The following is a 19,770-nucleotide window of genomic DNA, read 5'->3' as shown; positions in this document are numbered from 1 at the left end:
CTCGGTCGCCGGTTCGAATCCCATTGGTGCCTCCCTGGGGGCATCTTGTTACCAGCGCAGTTTCCATTTGACTGTTTTCTTTAGCGCTCGTAGTCTGGGCACACTGCTGCCGACGCTGCCCGTCCGATGTCACCGAAATGGGCTCCGCTATCCCACAATGCACCTGATGCCAATCCAGGACTGTTTTACGTTTAGACCAGCGACTTACATTCTGCTGTTTAATAAAAACAGGATATAGGAAAAACAACAGGTGATGGTGCACACACACACACACACACAGACACACAAAGACATACACGCACACACTGACACACGCATACAATTCAGGTCAAAACAATAAAAATAAAATAGAAAGGAACGCAGGAAGGAGTGTTTTCTACAGTGTTTGGTTCATATTTTGTTATTAATCGCCAGCCCTGTCACCGTAATATAAATGTACACACAAAGCAGCGAGTACAAATGCTCCTCATGTCGCCCATCCTCCGGCAACATACGATCTGGTACGAGATGCCAAAACCCAAAGCCAGCCTGTCGCTGGCCTGCAGCCCCGATCACTGGGGAGGCGTCAGCCTCTGCCATCGCCCACATCCCGCTGGCCGCTTGTGGACTCGCTAGATTCGCTCGCCCCACAGATCGTCATTGTTTCTCAGAGAACAGTGTCAGCACCCATTGCACGTCCAGCCCATTGTCTGCTTCATTTCGGCGCTTTTGACATTCAAGGAACTGTAGTAATGTCTAAATCACCATTGCTGAACTTTGCAGTGGGAAGGTGTAGATTGGGCAAATAGCCCCCAAACTGCCTGTGTGATCCAGGATGAAGTCCTTCATCACACTTAATAATAAAATACCTGCTGCAGATTTCTGATGTAGGGCTATCAGGTTAGTGACAACGTGGGGATTTCCCAGGGATTTCCCCCATAGCTTCTGTCTTGGTAAACTAGGTGAAAACAGTCAGTAGGAGGTGAGGGGTTGACTTTGAAGTGTCCAACATAAGCTGCTATGCTGGGTTTAGGGTGTGGGGGAGGGGGAGGGGGATCCTTATGAAGAATGTTTGTGGTGTTCTTCTCCCCAGCCTGCACATCCTATCCAGCCACTCAGGAAGCCGTGGGGAGGGGTTGCTCTCTCCACGATCTGTCAGTCTGAAGCAGCGTGCCCCCCTTCCCCCCCCCCCCCCCCCCAGGGGCAGATAAGCGTGACAGGCTTTCAATGTTAATGAGATGCCTTCAAACAGTATAGAGGGGGAGGCAGTCTGGAGCAGCTCCTAATTATAATTAAATAATTATGCAAACATTTAATAAATAGGGGTGGCGGTCTGTGTGTGTGTGTTTGTGTGTTTAATGGATATGTGTGGGTGTCTGTGTGTGTTTAATGATGTGTGTGTGTGTGTGTGATGGATGTGTGTGTGTCTGTGTGTGTTTAATGATGTGTGTGTGTGTGATGGATGTGTGTGTGTGTCTATGTGTGTGTTTGTGTGGGTTCTCGCATCCTGCATGTGTGACAGTATCATCACAGCTGCTGAATGACAGCAGCCTGACTGCTGCACCAGTCACACTGTTGCCCTGCTGGCGTGACATGCAGACCACACCCAACATGTTGCCCGCCACTATACCCCCTGAGACCCCCCTCCCCCACCCAACATGTTGCCCGCCACTATACCCCCTGAGACCCCCCTCCCCCACCCAACATGTTGCCCGCCACTATACCCCCTGACACCCCCCTCCCCCACCCAACATGTTGCCCGCCACTATACCCCCTGACACCCCCCTCCCCCACCCAACATGTTGCCCGCCACTATACCCCCTGAGACCCCCCCACCCAACATGTTGCCCGCCACTATACCCCCTGAGACCCCCCTCCCCCACCCAACATGTTGCCCGCCACTATACCCCCTGAGACCCCCCTCCCCCACCCAACATGTTGCCCGCCACTATACCCCCTGAGACCCCCCCCACCCAACATGTTGCCCACCACTATACCCCCTGACACCCCCCCACCCAACATGTTGCCCGCCACTATACCCCCTGAGACCCCCCTCCCCCACCCAACATGTTGCCCGCCACTATACCCCCTGAGACCCCCCTCCCCCACCCAACATGTTGCCCGCCACTATACCCCCTGAGACCCCCCCCACCCAACATGTTGCCCGCCACTATACCCCCTGACACCCCCCCCACCCAACATGTTGCCCGCCACTATACCCCCTGACACCCCCCCACCCAACATGTTGCCCGCCACTATACCCCCTGAGACCCCCCTCCCCCACCCAACATGTTGCCCGCCACTATACCCCCTGAGACCCCCCTCCCCCACCCAACATGTTGCCCGCCACTATACCCCCTGACACCCCCCCACCCAACATGTTGCCCGCCACTATACCCCCTGAGACCCCCCTCCCCCACCCAACATGTTGCCCGCCACTATACCCCCTGAGACCCCCCTCCCCCACCCAACATGTTGCCCGCCACTATACCCCCTGACACCCCCCCACCCAACATGTTGCCCGCCACTATACCCCCTGAGACCCCCCTCCCCCACCCAACATGTTGCCCGCCACTATACCCCCTGAGACCCCCCTCCCCCACCCAACATGTTGCCCGCCACTATACCCCCTGACACCCCCCCACCCAACATGTTGCCCGCCACTATACCCCCTGAGACCCCCCTCCCCCACCCAACATGTTGCCCGCCACTATACCCCCTGACACCCCCCCCACCCAACATGTTGCCCGCCACTATACCCCCTGACACCCCCACCATCCAGCACAAGCTACTCGCTCCCCTCATGTCACTCCGACAACAAGCCTGAATCTGACGCTGATCTGCTGTCCGGAGAGCTGGGCTGCACAAAGCCTGATAGGGCTATGAGGTTTGTCCTGATATTTTTATGTGGTTAAACGTGGAATTTGTAGTTTGAGAGAGTAACTCAAAAGTAAAGTAATGAGTTGTGTCAGGGGCATATTTTAGCCCCTCCCACTTGAAAAATACCTCCCCCCCAATAAATAGGTAACTGTTGGTGTCAGTAATGAATAGTTTACCATTAAACCCCCCAGTAAAGACTCACCCCCCCCCCCCCATCCATTCATCCCTAAGTACGCCCCTGTGTAGTGTAATTACTTTTTGAAAGGAGTAATGGGTAAAGTAATAACATTGCAATTTAAATAAGTAATTGGTGACTTCTATCTAATTACTTTTTTGAGTAACTAGCCCAGCACTACTAATCACATTCTGAGACCCTTCAACACGTCCCAGGACAATGTCCCCTGTCAGAGCAGATGTGATGCAATATGTCCCCCATTGTGTGCTCATGCTGACACAGACAATGTGTGTGTGTTTCCTATACATGTTGCTATGATCAGCCCACTCAATGGCTGAACGTCAAGGCTTTGTTAAGCTAAAGAAATTCGTCATGGGGCTACGCACAGCCATTGTCCCACCTGACCCCATTCCCTGTCACAGGTAGGGGGTCAGGAGGGGGGCCACCTTCCGGACACCCGAAACCCAACACGGGGGGGGGGGAGGGGGGGCAGAAAACAGACCCCCCTAAGGCCTCAAATGGGGTGTAATTATGGTGTCAATAATAGATGAGAAACATCAGACTCTACCTGCGGAGTTTTGCCTCTTTCACTTGGATCTGATGAGCAGATTCTGTGAAAAATGACAGGAAGAATGACACGCTGCCGGTGTGAGGGGGCTGTGAAGATGGTGTGTCCAGTGAGCTTTGGCCACCCTGTAGCCCCTGTCTAAGTCTTAGCATCAGGCCCACCCTGTAGCCCCTGTCTAAGTCTTAGCATCAGGCCCACCCTGTAGCCCCTGTCTAAGTCTTAGCATCAGGGCCACCCTGTAGCTCCTGTCTAAGTCTTAGCATCAGGGCCACCCTGTAGCCCCTGTCTAAGTCTTAGCATCAGGGTCACCCTGTAGCCCCTGTCTAAGTCTTAGCATCAGGCCCACCCTGTAGCCCCTGTCTAAGTCTAAGCATCAGGGCCACCCTGTAGCCCCTGTCTAAGTCTTAGCATCAGGGCCACCCTGTATCCCCTGTCTAAGTCTTAGCATCAGGGCCACCCTGTAGCCCCTGTCTAAGTCTTAGCATCAGGGCCACCCTGTAGCCCCTGTCTAAGTCTTAGCATCAGGGCCACCCTGCTAGTCGAAGAGTTTAGTCAGCGTGCAGCTGACCCGTGAAAAGCCGTATCAAGTGATTTGTTTCTATTGCGAGACGGTTCTGGGTTTGCAGTAACTGATCATTATCGAATGGGAATATGTCAGTCTGATACAGATCAGCAAAACCTATAATACGGTGTTGAGGAGAAATCCTAACAAAGTGTTGAGGAAGGATACAGTACATATATTATGTTCAGTGGAAATACAACTATAATATTCAGGAGAGCCTGTAATGTAATGGTTAGGAGGGACCCTAATCCAGAAATGGACAGATACGGTATGTCTTCTGATCTGCAGTCAGTCGTTTTTCATATCACAGCTGGTGATATGCACTGTTAAGGTGAGTGTGGAGGAGAGTGATCCTGCTGTCACTGAACGACGCACAAGCAGAGTGGCCTCAGACCCCCAGCCCTGGTGAAAGGCCCCTCAGCCTGCTGGTTTTAATTCTCCCCTGACATCAGGAGAAAACCATCCCAGGTCTCTTCTGGCATCGCGGCTGGGTGAGGCTGCCCTCTGCTACCCCAGGGACCCTCGTCTTGGATCGGCACGCGTTCTGCGTAAAGTTGTGTAAACACCGGGACCCCGATCCAGCAAACTGACCTCAATGTGCCTGCCACAAAAGACCAGGCTCAGAGATAAAGTCTGCGGAGCCTGCCAGAGGGGATATGGTCTGACGCACACTCTCCCTCCCTTCCTCTCGTTCTCTAAATCTCTCATTCTATAAATATGAGGAGCTCAAGGTCATTTCAAGGTCATAGCTCACAAACCAGCCCTACAGTGGCCGTTCAAGCCTGGTTGTCAAGGCAGGGTGATGGGAGCCTGCTGACATACTAGCTGGCTGAGGTACAGGATCTCCATGCTTAATACGGAGAGTCACCAACAGTGATTGGTGATTGGCTAATGGTGCTGGTGGGGGGTGGGGCTAAGGATTCCGTGTCTTATATGTGATTTCTGAAGAAGCTTGCAGTCTTCTCCAGTAATGGGAACCGGCCACGCTGGGGAGTGATGTTTGAGTGACATGGGTCTGAGGAGGCGGAGCTTATGGCATAAACAGAATGACTTGCGAGCCCCAGCATGCCTCTGGCTAAGTATATCCCATCTATTTGTGGGACAAGGTCAGGGGAGTGATGACAGTGACATCTGGGATTGATGTGTCTACTGGCAGTTGTCTAATGAAGTAATGCATTTGTTAAAGCCCCATGTGAGGGGTCATGCTGAACACAGCTGACCAGTGAGGAATAGCAGAGTGCAGAGTGCGGGGTGGGGGGGAAGGGGGGTGTTAACAGGCCCAAGTCTCAGATCCCAGGATTTGTCTAGTGTTGTACCTTTGATCAGGGCACAGTTTGGGCACCTAGATTCAAACCAAGACTGAATCACAGACCAAAATTTTGTCGAATTAAGCAGATGTGTTAAATAGGCTTTACATCTATGCATCGATTCGGTTGGGGGCCTGTTTCAGACAGGGGGCGCTGTTGGCAGGGGTCACAACCTGCTCTTTGTGTGGGTTGAGCTGCGTCAAAGTGATGGCTGCTCTTAGTGGCAGTATTTATCATACGGACCACAATGTCACCCGTAGGTAGTTTGGGGGTGTGAACAGCAGTTTAAGGGTGTTCTCCATACGGTCAGGAGAAATTTCTTCTTCATAACCAGCCCTGTGGTTTAGTTTTGCCATGTGGTCACATGAGCTGTGTTTGTGTTTAGGTCAGACCCCCCCCCCCCCCCCCCCCGTACCTCACAGCCCCCCGACTCACAGCTCAGCCCCAAGTGCAGATGGCTTGTTTGGCTTCCTAACCGCACTGCTAACCCTTTTATTTAGTACCAGTCATTCACGAGGTGCTTCTAGCCATCTCAAGGAAGGGGGGGGGGGGAGGGGTGTATGAGTTTAAAACCATCATAAAAAAATGGAGTGTTAAGAGATTGACGTTGCTTAGCGACAACAACAAAAAATGGTGATGGGATGTGGATTCTCCCCATTAGACGTGCGGCGTCTTCATTTGCAAGTTGATGGTGTTTCTTTCCCCTCTTTCATAGTGACCTCACAGTTCAGGGAACAAAAGTTACTTCAAAAATGCATCTACAAAAGCTTCATTTATAGCTTTGTATGAGACGCTACACATTATCCAGGATGTCCCCAGCCTGAAGCCCCTGCTTCCTGGGATAGGAATATTATCAGTTTATAGCATCATTCAATGTCAGGTTTTATAAGCATATTTTCTGCATCATTATGTATCTTTATGTTTACCGGCACTATTAAAGATGCAACACTGTGTAACTTTGTCATTGTTGAATCTTCTAATTCCTGATGAGGACCTTCTTGGTTGTAGCTCTTAAGTGCCTGGTTTTCCTTAACAACCGCGCCCCCCACTGGCCAGACACGGTAATCAGAGCAAACAGTGGTGAAGGCTGCAGCCAGGCCAACATAGATGTGGGTTTACTTCACCCGCCTGGGTGAACTGAGCAGAGGGGATGTATAAGGAAAACATATGGAAGCGTTTACTGGGTCTTTGTGCGGCGATGCACTGAATTGCCGTCTGAAGTGTGGCTGCTTTCATTTGTTTGGGTTTGTCGCCCTGAGGAGGAGAGATGGTGTCCTTTTGGGGCCTTAAAAGGCGCAGATGTCTAAGATCCCATGCCACACGTTCTGGTGGGTCATTCTCTTTGCCAGTAGCACCCCCCAACAGCTGATGAGTGGGAAAAAACAGAGATGAGGTCAAAGAGAGGTCAAATGTCAAACTGAAGCTTGTGGGTCAGCCCCCCTTTTCCTTATATTCATTAAACAGTGATCTGCTTAATCGGATTGCTTTGGAGAACTGTTTAAAGGGATGGCCTTTGGAGAACTCCTTAAAGGGACGGGCTTTGGAGAACTCCCTAAAGGGACGGGCTCTGAGAAAAGTTCTTAAAGGGACGGACTTTAGAAAATTGCTTAATTAAAATGATAGGCTTTAGAAAACTGCATAATGGGATGTGCACCAGCTTCTAGAAACACCAGAGCCATCTGCAACTGCGGTCATTTCCATTATAGAATGTCAGTGGCCATTGTCATGAAGGCCTGTATCACATATATGCAGAAAATGTTTTGCAGGCATTAATTACAGAGTTATTAATTAATTAGATAAATGCATAAATGTCAAATGTAAATATGCACAAGCGTTCCTCTCTGAGCCGCCATACTCCCCCCACCCACGTCCTGCACGGCGTCAGACTGGCGTGACTCCCGCTGGTCGATGCCCTCTGCTTCAGAAGAGCCGGGTGTTAAATTGCTCTGGTTACGTAAATGAAGCTGGTCTTTGAGCAGCCCCAGATCCTCCCAAGCCCCCGCACGCTCAGTGTGAGGTAATTAAAAGACCTTGGCAGTATCAGGGGTAGCGAGAGTGTAGGAAGGTGAGAGAGGCAGATCCAGCAGTGGGGAGAGGAATGGTGGGGGCAGCGTCCCTCCCCACCTCAGAGTCACTCACGGGCTGCATATCCATGGCTGAACATCACTCAGCTTTTATTTATTACCATATCATCTTCACACTGTAACTGGGGCTCAGATTAGCTCAAGGAATACAATGATAAGACTGGGGGCAGCGTGTGCATAAACTGTGGCAAGAATTTGGTGATTTGGTGATTCTCCAACTGCGGAATTAAGTGATTGGGTAATGAGGTAATTTGGTGAATCTGTGATTGGGTAATTAAGTCATTCGGTGAATCTGTGATTTAGTGATTTGGTTATTTGGAGATTCAGTGCTTTTGGGATTGAGTGATTTGGTATGGAAGTAAATTAATGACAAAAGTCGTTGATGAAAAAAAACACGTTGAATTACACTTATCGAATAAAAACTCATTGCATTAATGACGCTTTGAATTTTTTGGGACTGTAATTTAATATGTGCATACAATTAAACATTGAACATTTCAACTGAAAACATTTCAATCGTAATTTCATTGCTTAAATATTCAGTACAAAAATATTCGGCTTCCAAAATTCAGTTCCAAAGATACGTATTTTAAAGTGCATGTTTATAATTCAACCACATGAATTCAGTTAATTTAATTTCGCCTCAAAATAAATTTCAAAAGAACAAATTCAGTTGAAAATATTTCATGTGTTTTATTCGCATCTTTATTATTCAAGCAGTAACATTCAGTCCTCTTATTTCTGCTTTACAATATTCAGTCCCGTTATTTTCGCTGTTTCAAATACGCTGCCACAATTTCAGTGGTTTAAAATACGATCCGAAATTCAACCCTCTACATCCGGGACTAGCAGGATGAGCCATAGATTGCCGATAGAGTTCCCTTCGGGAACCGCGATCAAAATGGAGCAAGCGATCAGTACAAGAAGCCTACTGATTGACCTAGCAGCAGATTTTTGTTGATTGTGTTATTTATGTTTCTTGTCGTTTACTGGTCAATACGATAACTTATTGCAACCCCAACTAGTAGGTTTTTATGTAAATAATTCGCTAGCTGCATTAATTATCACCAAACTTATCTTGCTAACGTAAGATGCCTGTGGGCAACTACAAGGTCCGCTAGCTTGCAAGCTGGCCAGCTAGGTAGTTGGGATGAGATAGTAGTCGACTTGGGGATTGACAGGTCCGTGATGTTGGCGATGACACTAAAAGGGACCTTAATAGCACTTTGAAAGTATGATATGCCTAATTAATTAAGGAAAAGACGGTGACAATGAAACGGTATCGGACAGGGCTGGGCCATGAAATATCGCGTCGTGTTTATGAACATTCATATCGTCATCAGTGTATAATATCGTGCTAAACATTTGTTTTCTTACATAATTAATAGTTATAATGCACTATTTATACAAATTCCATCAAGGTATGAGTCAGTTGCTGGCGCCCTTACCATTATACCTGTTGCCAGCAGCTTTCATAACTGACTGTCATTATCATAAATTTATCACGCTGATTTAAACTCTTGGTGTGTAAACCTTGTAGTTGCCCGCAGGCATCTTACGTTAGCAAGATAAGTTTGGTGATAATGCAGCTAGCGAATTATTTACATAAAAACCTACTAGTTGGGGTTGCAATAAGTTATCGTATTGACCAGTAAACGACAAGAAACATAAATAACACAATCAACAAAAATCTGCTGCTAGGTCAATCAGTAGGCTTCTTGTACTGATCGCTTGCTCCATTTTGATCGCGGTTCCCGAAGAGAACTCTATCGGCAATCTATGGCTCATCCTGCTAGTCCCGGATGTAGAGGGTTGAATTTCGGATCGTATTTTAAACCACTGAAATTGTGGCAGCGTATTTGAAACAGCGAAAATAACGGGACTGAATATTGTAAAGCAGAAATAAGAGGACTGAATGTTACTGCTTGAATAATAAAGATGCGAATAAAACACATGAAATATTTTCAACTGAATTTGTTCTTTTGAAATTTATTTTGAGGCGAAATTAAATGAACTGAATTCGTGTGGTTGAATTATAAACATGCACTTTAAAATACGTATCTTTGGAACTGAATTTTGGAAGCCGAATATTTTTGTACTGAATATTTAAGCAATGAAATTACGATTGAAATGTTTTCAGTTGAAATGTTCAACGTTTAAATGTATGCACATATTAAATTACAGTCCCAAAAAATTCAAAGCGTCATTAATGCAATGAGTTTTTATTCGATAAGTGTAATTCAACGTGTTTTTTTTCATCAACGACTTTTGTCATTAATTTACTTCCATAATTTGGCGATTCTGTGATTAGATCATTTGATGATTCTGAGATGTATTGAGTGAAGTGGTGATCTGATGATTTGCTCATTCAAGTCAATGATTTTGAGATTTAGTCATTCAGCGATTCATTGATTGGGCGATTCAGTAAATCAGGGAGCCACTGCTCCTTCTCTTGGCTTAAAAAAATGTTCATGTACGCGAGTGTAATCAGTCACAGCTCAGAAGGAACTGATTGGGCAGCAGCGTGAGTCCTGCTGATGCCATGCCCCCCCCCCATTTAAATCAGAAGCTTGTGGTTCCTTCTCCCCAGAATAACCTATCGACTTTCCGTATGAGCCTACAATGGCAACAGCGCCCCCTGGGGAGAGCTGGCTGTTAATCAGACAGCCCAGGTGAACCTCGCAAAAGCTACACAGTCTCACTGTTGCTGACATCAGGGAATGCGGGGGTGGGGGGGGACGTATGAGGGGAATTCCGGAGTCAGCTACACATGAGCATTTCCTCCTCAGTGACTCCGGGAGTCATAGACAGCCATGGATGGCCTCTCTGCTCTCTCTCTGATCATTTACATTTGATCATTATAAGCAGTAACGTTAACGTGGTCTGGCTTCTGTCACTATAAAATTCAGTATCCCCCAGGCAGAAGGAGTTGGGTCAATATGGGGTCCCAAGATGGGTGCAACAGACCAACCCAGACCATCTCTTTCATTTTTACATCACAGCCATGGCCGCCCGCACAGGGTCACCGGATACTGCCCGGTTCCGTCCCTTAGTCGCCATGTTTAGATGGAGCTTTGGTGACATTCTAACAGCTGAACGCTCTTTGCATTAAGCATTTACTGATGCCGTGGTGGCGGAAGGGGGCCAAAATCTTGCTGATTTTCCAAGACTGAGATAAGCCTTCAGTCTTCGGCAACCTTTCCGGGACATTCTGTAAAAAGACGATCAAAGTGCTTGATTGTTCGTGAGGGACAGGTCCTACCTTGTCAGAAAAACAAGTGACCAATTTGTATCTTCGAGGGTTGCTTGTCACTCGGGCTGCACCCTCAAAGGTCTGTCAGATGTACCCTAGCTGTGGGTAAATGTACCTTTAAGTCTAATTTAAGGTAGAGAAATGGGCTCTGAGGAACTTTTTTGTACCATTGAGGCTACATTGATGCTGTTTGTACCTTGGGAAACAAAAGCAGGGTAGTTTTTTCTGACAGTGTACCATATGGTACATTGTTTAATTAGTTAATCCAAATATTTATTTCACAGTGATTTTGACACGTATTCTCTTGCATTTCCTGGATTAAAACATATTTACTGAATGATGCAGATAATATAGCAGATGGAAGATGGATGGATGTTAATAGGGTTATTGAGGGATATTATACGGTTTGTGAGAGTTACCTGGTTGAGCGGGTCACCGGAGATTCTTTTCTCCTTGTGTGTGTGAATATAACAAGACGTTCAGTCCTGCATATACCGCATCATACAGCAAAAAATAAAAACTAAACAAAACGCCGTGCTGTAACTTGATCTTGTGGTGTTCTGTAGCAGCAGTGGGATTTCAGCACTATATTACCAGTGTGTGCTGGAAAGGCATTTCTCCTCTAGAGGGCGCTGCCTCAGAGCATCTTCGTTGGGAGGGTGGGGGGGGGGGGGTTACTCTGCTCTGCTCTGGTAACTAGTCAGCAATGAGATGGAGAGATGTGGTGTCCTGGGAGGAATCATTTATTTATTACAGAAAATAATGTTCACAGTCCTGCCAGAACAAAACGATTGTTCTTCAAATAAAGATAAAAAACAAAATGACTTGTAATTGTGCATGTTTGAATATAAAACTTTCTGTGCCTGGAATGCTGGTCATTCTATCTCATCCCCTTCACCCCCCCCCCCCCCCCCATCCCTGGGTGAGTGGTGCCCCCTCCCTTTCATCACCCCTTGTCTGGGCACCCTCCCATTGAAGGATGGCTTATCTCAACTGTTGCTCTGCTAATCAGCCACCAGCAGGGGGAGCTCTGAAGGCTGAGGGGGTTACTCATTTCCCTCAAAGGAGTGGTGCAGCAGGCCAGAGATTCGGTCTCTCTCTCTCTCTCTCTCTCTCACACTTTCTCACTCATTCTCTTTTTCATGTCACTTAGTCACGCTAATGCTGCTACTCTCTCAAAGTTACAACTCTTTCTGCCTCTCTCCTTCTCCGTGTCCCTTACGCGCAATCACAAACTCTGCTGCAAGCTCACACACACACACACACACACACACACACACACACGTGTTGTGGTGTGTTCATCGATAGCCTGTCAGTGTGGCCACCATTGATCACTAATGTTAGGGACTGGGACTTCTTGAAGCAGGGATCAACAAACAAACCCCCCACCCCCCCACCCCCATTCAGTACGTCATATGCATGAGGACGAGCATGCCAGAGCCCACTACGCCCCCCCCCCCCACCCACTCCCTGTTTCAGCTGAAGCTTCTGCACGCGCTCAGTGAGCACCTGAAACCAGAGCTGCTGACAGACAAGCTGTGAGTGTGAGCAAGCGAGCGAGCTTGGGGGGGGTTGGGGGGAGCTGGGAGGAGGGGGGGGGGTGGGGGGGCAGGCACCGTGGCCGGACCGCTGCAGACAGCCACAGCAAAGTGAGGAAGGGAGGGGAGAAGATGTCTGTCCCACCGGCACCGATCTAACAGGCAGCAGAAGGGGGGGCTTCTATCGAAAAAAAAACTGCTCGGCTGCGATCGTCTTTCAGGGTGGGGGGGACTTTTTTGTGCTTCGGGTCATTTTTTTTGTGAAATTGTGCCGTCATGGAAGTCCTGGAGTCTCCCACGAAGGAAATCGAGGATTTCGAGAGCAACTCTCTGAAGTACCTGCTGCCAGAGCAGATCGAGAAGATCTGGCTACGGCTGCGCGGACTGTGAGTAATGCCTCGTGCCCACTGTGTGGTGCGTGTGAGTGTAAAGGTGTGAGTGAGTATGTGTGTGTGAAAGAGAGAGTGTGCATGTGTTCCTATAAGTGTCTGTGTGTGTATGTGAGTTTGTGTGTGACGGTGTGCGTGAGGGTGAGAGTGTGTATGTGACTGAATGTAAGAGAGAGAGTGTGTATGCCAGTGTAAGGGTGAGAGTGTGTGTAACTGTGTGTCAGATACTGTGTATGTGTCACTGTAAGTGTCTGTGTGTGCATGTGATTGTATGTGAGAGAGTGTGTATGCCAGTGTAAGTGTTTGTGTGTGTGTATGAGTGTAAGGGTGAGAGTGTGTGTAACTGTGTGCGTGAGAGAGTGTGTATGTGTCGGTGTAAGTGTCTGTGTGCATGTGAGAGTGTATGTGATTGTATGTGAGAGAGTGTGTATGCCAGTGTAAGTGTTTGTGTGTGTGTATGAGTGTAAGGGTGAGAGTGTGTGTAACTGTGTGCGTGAGAGAGTGTGTATGTGTCGCTGTAAGTGTCTGTGTGCATGTGAGAGTGCATGTGATTGTATGTGAGAGAGTGTGTATGCCAGTGTAAGTGTTTGTGTATGAGTGTAAGGGTGAGAGTGTGTGTAACTGTGTGCGTGAGAGAGTGTGTATGTGTCGCTGTAAGTGTCTGTGTGCATGTGAGAGTGCATGTGATTGTATGTGAGAGAGTGTGTATGCCAGTGTAAGTGTTTGCGTATGAGTGTAAGGGTGAGAGTGTGTGTAACTGTGTGCGTGAGAGAGTGTGTATGTGTCGCTGTAAGTGTCTGTGTGCATGTGAGAGTGTATGTGATTGTATGTGAGAGAGTGTGTATGCCAGTACAAGTGTGTGTCAGTTTTGGGTGTGATTGTACATGATTGTGTGTTTGCATATTGCGGTGTTTGGGTGTCTGTATTCATATTGCCGTGTAGATATGTTTGTGTGTTTGGATGTGTCTGTGTGTGCGTGTGCGTGTGTGTGTGTGTGTGTTGTGCTCCTTTCAGATGTTCACCCATTAAATGTAAGTTTGCTCTGGAACCTGTAGCAGTCTGAAAACAGGAGGGAAACATCTACCTCCTTACGGCCGCGCACTGTAGCCATTTACATGCAGTGTTCAGCAGTAAATGCTGCATAGACAAGCAGTCACTTAGTAGAGTTGTGTTTTTGAATGACTTTCAGGAAAGATATTTTAAAATCAATGATATATATATATATATATAAAATGTGACCTTAAAGATTTTGTAGGGCCACAGACGTCAAATTGAACTTTAATACATATTCATATACAATATTTATATACATATATTAATATTTAACCATACTGGTGCTGTCTCAGTTGACATTGAGTTCCTAATTTGTTCTTGGTTCTGCTTTAAGTACGTCTCAGGTTTTTAAAGACAGCGCCCCCCGCTGGCCTGATATTGCTCAGATGTCAAAAAGCTGTACTGAAGTTCAGTTTCCAATGAACTTAATACTACAGAGGAGTGGAGGAGGGGTGGGGGGGGGGGGGGGGGGTACGAACACGGTCATCATCATTTAATCCCTCTGTTTCTGCAAGACGGCATTTAGCACAATTGAAGGTTCGTGCATCACTGGAAGAAGATAGGCTGGCCAGCAGAGATGGGGGGGGGGGGGGCAAACACTGAGCGCTAATCCAGCCCCCACCTGCTGCTCACCTCATTTATTCATCGTGACTGGTTGGGGGGGTAGGGTGAGTGGGGAGGAGCATCGCCCTGCTGAATCCCCCCCCCCCACACACACACACATACACACACAACACATGAGCCGCAAGGCAGTTTACGTGTGAAATTTACACGAAACATAAACGTGAAAGCAAAAAATGATGAGAGCGGAACCCCAGAGGAAGTTGCTCGGTCAGGGAAACGTGAGAGTCAGGAGCCATGCCATCACTGTGTGTGTCAGAGCGCAAGGCCATGACAACACTATGTGTCACAGCGTAGGGGCCATGATGTCACTGTGTGTGTCAGAGCGCAGGGCCATGACAACACTATGTGTCACAGCGTAGGGGCCATGATGTCACTGTGTGTCACAGCACAGGGACCATGACGTCACTGTGTGTCTCACAGTGCAGGGGCCATGACGTCACTGTGTGTGTCACAGGGCGGGGCAATGACATCACTGTGTATGTCACAGTGAAGGGGCCATGATGTCACTGTGTGTGTCACAGTGCGGGCCATGATGTCACTGTATATGTCATAATGCGGCGGCCATGACGTCACTGTGCATGTTATAGCGCAGGGAGGAAAGTATGTACAGCGCTCACAGAAAGTCTTGTTTATTTCGTTAAAAATATTACAAATTTATTGGTTTTATTACAAAATCATTTCTTTTTATATTTGTTTACAAAAAAATCACATAATAACCAGTAAATATAAATAAAACATTTATTTCAAGTAGTAATAAATTGAAACACTTCTGAGATGTAGCTCAGAGATGTTCTGAGTTAAAAAAGTTCATTGACAAATATTCTCATTGGGTGCTTTTTAGTTTGTAACACCTTTTCAATAATATAAGACACCAAACATTTGTGTTTAGTGTCCCTTTGGGAGCCAGTTACTGCAATTGCAATTAATAGAAAAATGGCAAGAACAGAAGTGAATGAGTCAGTCAAAAAATTTATGACACTTAATAAAAAGAAAATCTCTGTGCTGCAGATATTATAATCATTGCTTGTCAATGGACTTTTGTTATGAAACTAATAAATTTTCAACTTTCTCACCAAATTAAGCATCCCAGCACATTCTGTGTGCACCGTATATTTCTGCGTGTGTGTGTGTGTGTGTGTGTGGGTTTGCATAGATCACATTTGAGGACCAAATTGTCCCCAAAGTGTAGTAAAACCTGAAATTTCCCTACTTTTGGGAACATCTTTTGAGGTCCCCATTTGGATAACCTCAGTTTTATAAAACTCTGTGAATGCAATCAAAAAAGTAAAAATGCCAAAAGTCTTGTATTTAGGTTGGTTACTTACGGTTAAGGTTAGGGATATATATATGTATTTTAATGCCAAAAGACTTGCCTCTTCTTTGGTTACTTATGGATAAGGTTAGGCCTGGGTAGGAGTTAAGGTTGTCATGTTTGGGATTAGGGTTTTTCCCCATAGAAATGAAAGGACGGTCCCCATAAATATGTGAATACAAGCATGTGTGTGTCTGTGTTTCAGAACCTGATCTAAATCTGACCCCACATCAATAGCTGTCTCCCACCCCCCAACTTCAGCAGTACTGACTGTGTTAATCCCCAAATATGAGTGATGGCTGCCTGTCATAGATATACAGTTACTAGATAAGCCGCAAGCGCACTGTAACTCTATATGTACCAGATACCATATGGACCAGAGCACAGGCAGGTCAAACACATGGTCTGCTTACTCTACCGGTTTTGGATCTCTGTGTTCGACATAAAGAAAAAATTGAGGAAGCCCCCCCCAGCATGTCCTACAGAATCATAGAATTAATTGTTTCTATTGTTCACCATTAATTAGCAAGGCAGGTGTCTTTGACACTGAGTGCCAGTTTAATTCGGCATGTAATAACTGTGTTAGTGGGTGGCCGTGCGAGCTAGCATTAGGATTAGCATTGACACGGGGCTGACTGATTTGCCCGTGTTGAGGTTACTGTATCAAGCTGGTGTCTTTATTAAGCTCCACGGTGTAGCAGGAGGCTTCAGTGGTAGGATTTATGGTGGCTCGAACGGTATCCCAACGTGGCTCTGCATGATCAATCAGTCACGCCTTTCTGTTGGTCATCATATTGCTGGTGTGAGTCATATCCCCCTCCTAACTCCAAGTTACTGCTACTCACGTGAACCTTAATTATTTCGTGTACTTATCTCTCCAGCAACATCCACCTACATTGTCTCCAGCTGCTCAGTTGCGGCATCCTACCATCTAGTCCCATCCTCTCGTAATTGCTGTCCAATCCTGTCCTCTCCTAATCGGGTTCTCCTACTGTCAAATCCCATCCTTTCCCAGTTGCCCTCCAATCCTGTCTTCTACCAATTGGTACCTCCTACAATCCAATCCCGTTCAATCCTAAATGAAGTCTCTTCCCACGCAATTCTGTCCCCTCCCATTTGGGATCTCCTACAATATAATGTTGCGCGTTCCCAGTTGCCATCCAATCCTATCGTCGTCTCCCACTTAGGGTGTCCACCCATCCAATCATATACCCTCCCACCTCATTTCCAAGGCTTCACCTTCCTCCAATATGTCCATCTCTCCATCCTCCCTTTCTTTCATTTCTCTCCAATAAACCTCTCCCTTTTCACACACTCTGGTGTCGGCAGCCCTTCCTGAAGCTCGACCTCAATCCCTCCGTTCCACCTCAATCTCCATTGCTGAATAGATCCCTGATCAGGCCCAGACCTCCTGACCCCTCCCCCCTACCAGCTTCCCCCCATCCTCCTTCACTCGTCCTTCCCAAGTCCCCCTGGGGCCGAGCCTTTCATCGCAGCATAACGAACTGGCTGATGTCATCAGGGCTCCACGTCACCGAAGGAAATGGAAACATCTGAATACCCCTGGCGCACAATCGAGCAGATCCTCAAACCGCCAGCTATTCTATCCGTTTTTCCCGCTTATTGATCTCGCCGTTAAAGCCAGCCGGAGTAGACGCAGATACGTTTTCATCACAATGCCAGCGTTGTTGTGCCGAGGTCACGTTTGACTGAACGTGAGAGAGCGTGTGTGTCATGACAAAGAGGGCCAGCTTCTCAGAAGCATTCTTAAATACACGTGACGGCCCCCGGTCGAGATTTTCACCCTTTTTTTTGTTGTTGCCATTCCCCCCACAGGCGAAAATACAAGAAGACGTCACAGAGGTAAGGGGCCTTGCCGCCCCCATCTCCACCCACCTCTGCTCCAGAAGCATTCCGATTGGCTCTGGTGTCTCTGCTGCTGAAGTGTCACGTGGCTGGTTTGTGGTGACCCTGGCCATGCTGCAAGGTGTCACCTGCCAGCCTGATCATAGATAACCTGGGGTGGGGGAGGAGGGGCTCCTCAACATAAAGCTGTGACAGGGCAACTCGATGGTGGGGGGGATGAATGATTTACGGGAGGGAAAAAAAATCTGAGTTTGGGATTTGGGGCAAATGGTTAATCTGTGACCAAATAGTATCATGCCAAAGAGACTCTCGGACTCAGAGTCACTCGTCAGAGCTGGAGTAGGGAAGCCATCCGACTCTGCTGATGTCACACGTTAATGCCACGTTCAGAGTTGCTGTCACTCCTGACGGGTGAAGCTGTGTGATTAGTGCTCGTCGATGCTTATACTCTCCCCCCATCTCATCGAGTAGAGAGACTGAGCTGTATGTCTATGAGGCTGAGCACCAGAACATGAAGCTACACGTCATGTTAAAAACTCTGAGAGGTGGGATTCTTAGCTGATCCTGCCAGTCAGCATTCCTTCTGAGTGATGCTCAGCTTTAGGAGTACTCAGAATGTTCAGCGGTGTACCTGTACACTTACTCTGAACGTTCAGCTGTGCCCCTTTATGAGCAATCTAAATATTCAGTCGTCTACCTTAATGTGAATTCCGAATGTTCAGCTGTGCACCTTTATGAGTATTCAGAAAGTTCAGCTGTGTACCTTTATGAGTATTCAGAAAGTTCAGCTGTGTATCTTTATGAGTATTCAGAAAGTTCAGCTGTGTAACTTTATGAGTATTCAGAAAGTTCAGCTGTGTATCTTTATGAGTATTCAGAAAGTTCAGCTGTGTAACTTTATGAGTATTCAGAAAGTTCAGCTGTGTACCTTTCCGAGTATTCAGAAAGTTCAGCTGTGTACCTTTATGAGTATTCAGAAAATTCAGCTGTGTACCTTTATGAGTCCTTTATGAGTCAATGTACTCAAATAACATACTGCTTATTCCACTGCATATCTTAAGATTGCAAGATCCTTAGCTGTGTATTGCTCCTCCCTTTTATTGATTTCTTGTTGGTAACTTCATGCCCCTGTTATTTACTTACGTTGTCCAAGGGCACGAAGCTGAGACTGACGGAGCATCTTACATGATCTGAAGCTTGTCATAGAGAATCGCTGCTTAATATAGCTGACCAGGGCTGTCGTTTACTCCTATTTATTCTGTGGCTTGGTGGAATCGCTCAGTACTGCCACTTGCTATACGAAACAAGCTTTGAGTCACAAGTCTGTCAAGTAAAATGACTGGAGATTGATGGCTATAGGAGGCCCTGAGGCCTGACGTCTGTGATATCTGTGACGTGTCTCTGGGGGGAATGATTCTGTGCTGTTGTCATAACTAAGGGCCTGAAATAAGGCACCTGATTGGGAACATGAAAAGGCAACATACCACAAGACAGGCAGCAGAGTGGCATATACGAGGCGCTTTCACACCAAAATTCCGGAACCTGGTGCCAGGTTACTGGTTCCTGGTTCCTAGGCTGTCTTGACCAAGGACTTTTGAAGCTCCTGGCCACGTACATGTGTCGCTTTTACACCACACAACAGAACTGGGATCCTTTATGCTAAATAAGCATGGAAGACACAAAAAGATGAAACTTCACACACAATTTGAAACTACACTGCCACCCCAAAGCAATGGAAAATTAACAAGTTATTTTGTTAAATTATTCGCTAGTTATTGAGGAGGAGTGATCAAAGCAGGACACAGCCTTTTATTTATATTTTATTCACACGCAGCATGTTTATATTTCATTATTAAATAAGGCTGGCAGATTGACCTTTCAGTTTCACAGAATAAAAAACAGTGTAGCATTCCGCTGGCAAGATTCACCACCAGCACTGGCAATAGTAGGCAAAAGTATATTGGTTATCAGAAATATGGAGATGCAAACAAATTCATTAAATGTAACTGAAGTACAAAAAATAATTCCATCTGCTCAATTTTTGCTCAGCTAATTACATCTCTTTTCCATGCACTTCTGCGGGGAGTAATTTTGAAGTTTGCAGCAGTGCTTGTGGTCAACCAATCAGCTATAACTCTGTAAGCTCCTCCCCAGTAGATCTTGTTTAAATGAAAAGTACC

At 46.9% G+C, this 19,770-nt stretch overlaps 1 protein-coding gene across 5 annotated transcripts in view; it reads left to right on the top strand.

Annotated features, from left to right (window-relative positions):
* Nucleotides 1-19,770, top strand: part of pde1ca (phosphodiesterase 1C, calmodulin-dependent a) — an 88,317-nt gene that overhangs the window by 10,638 nt on the left and 57,909 nt on the right. The window contains exons 1-2 of one of the 5 annotated variants that reach the window (XM_072710634.1): nt 12,420-12,732; nt 17,561-17,587. The exons of 3 other annotated variants lie outside the window; for them this stretch is intronic. In XM_072710634.1, the coding sequence (XP_072566735.1) occupies nt 12,623-12,732; nt 17,561-17,587 (137 nt within the window). In that variant the 5' untranslated portion in view covers nt 12,420-12,622. Of the gene's footprint in view, nt 1-12,419; nt 12,733-17,560; nt 17,588-19,770 lie in introns of those variants that run through there. One more of the 5 variants, XM_072710635.1, reaches the window with a different exon arrangement.

Source organism: Paramormyrops kingsleyae, chromosome 4 (assembly GCF_048594095.1).
Source record: "Paramormyrops kingsleyae isolate MSU_618 chromosome 4, PKINGS_0.4, whole genome shotgun sequence".
Taxonomy (NCBI): Eukaryota; Metazoa; Chordata; class Actinopteri; order Osteoglossiformes; family Mormyridae; genus Paramormyrops; species Paramormyrops kingsleyae.
The sequence above is the reverse complement of the archived record's forward strand: the minus strand, read 5'-3'. Positions and strand labels throughout refer to the sequence as shown.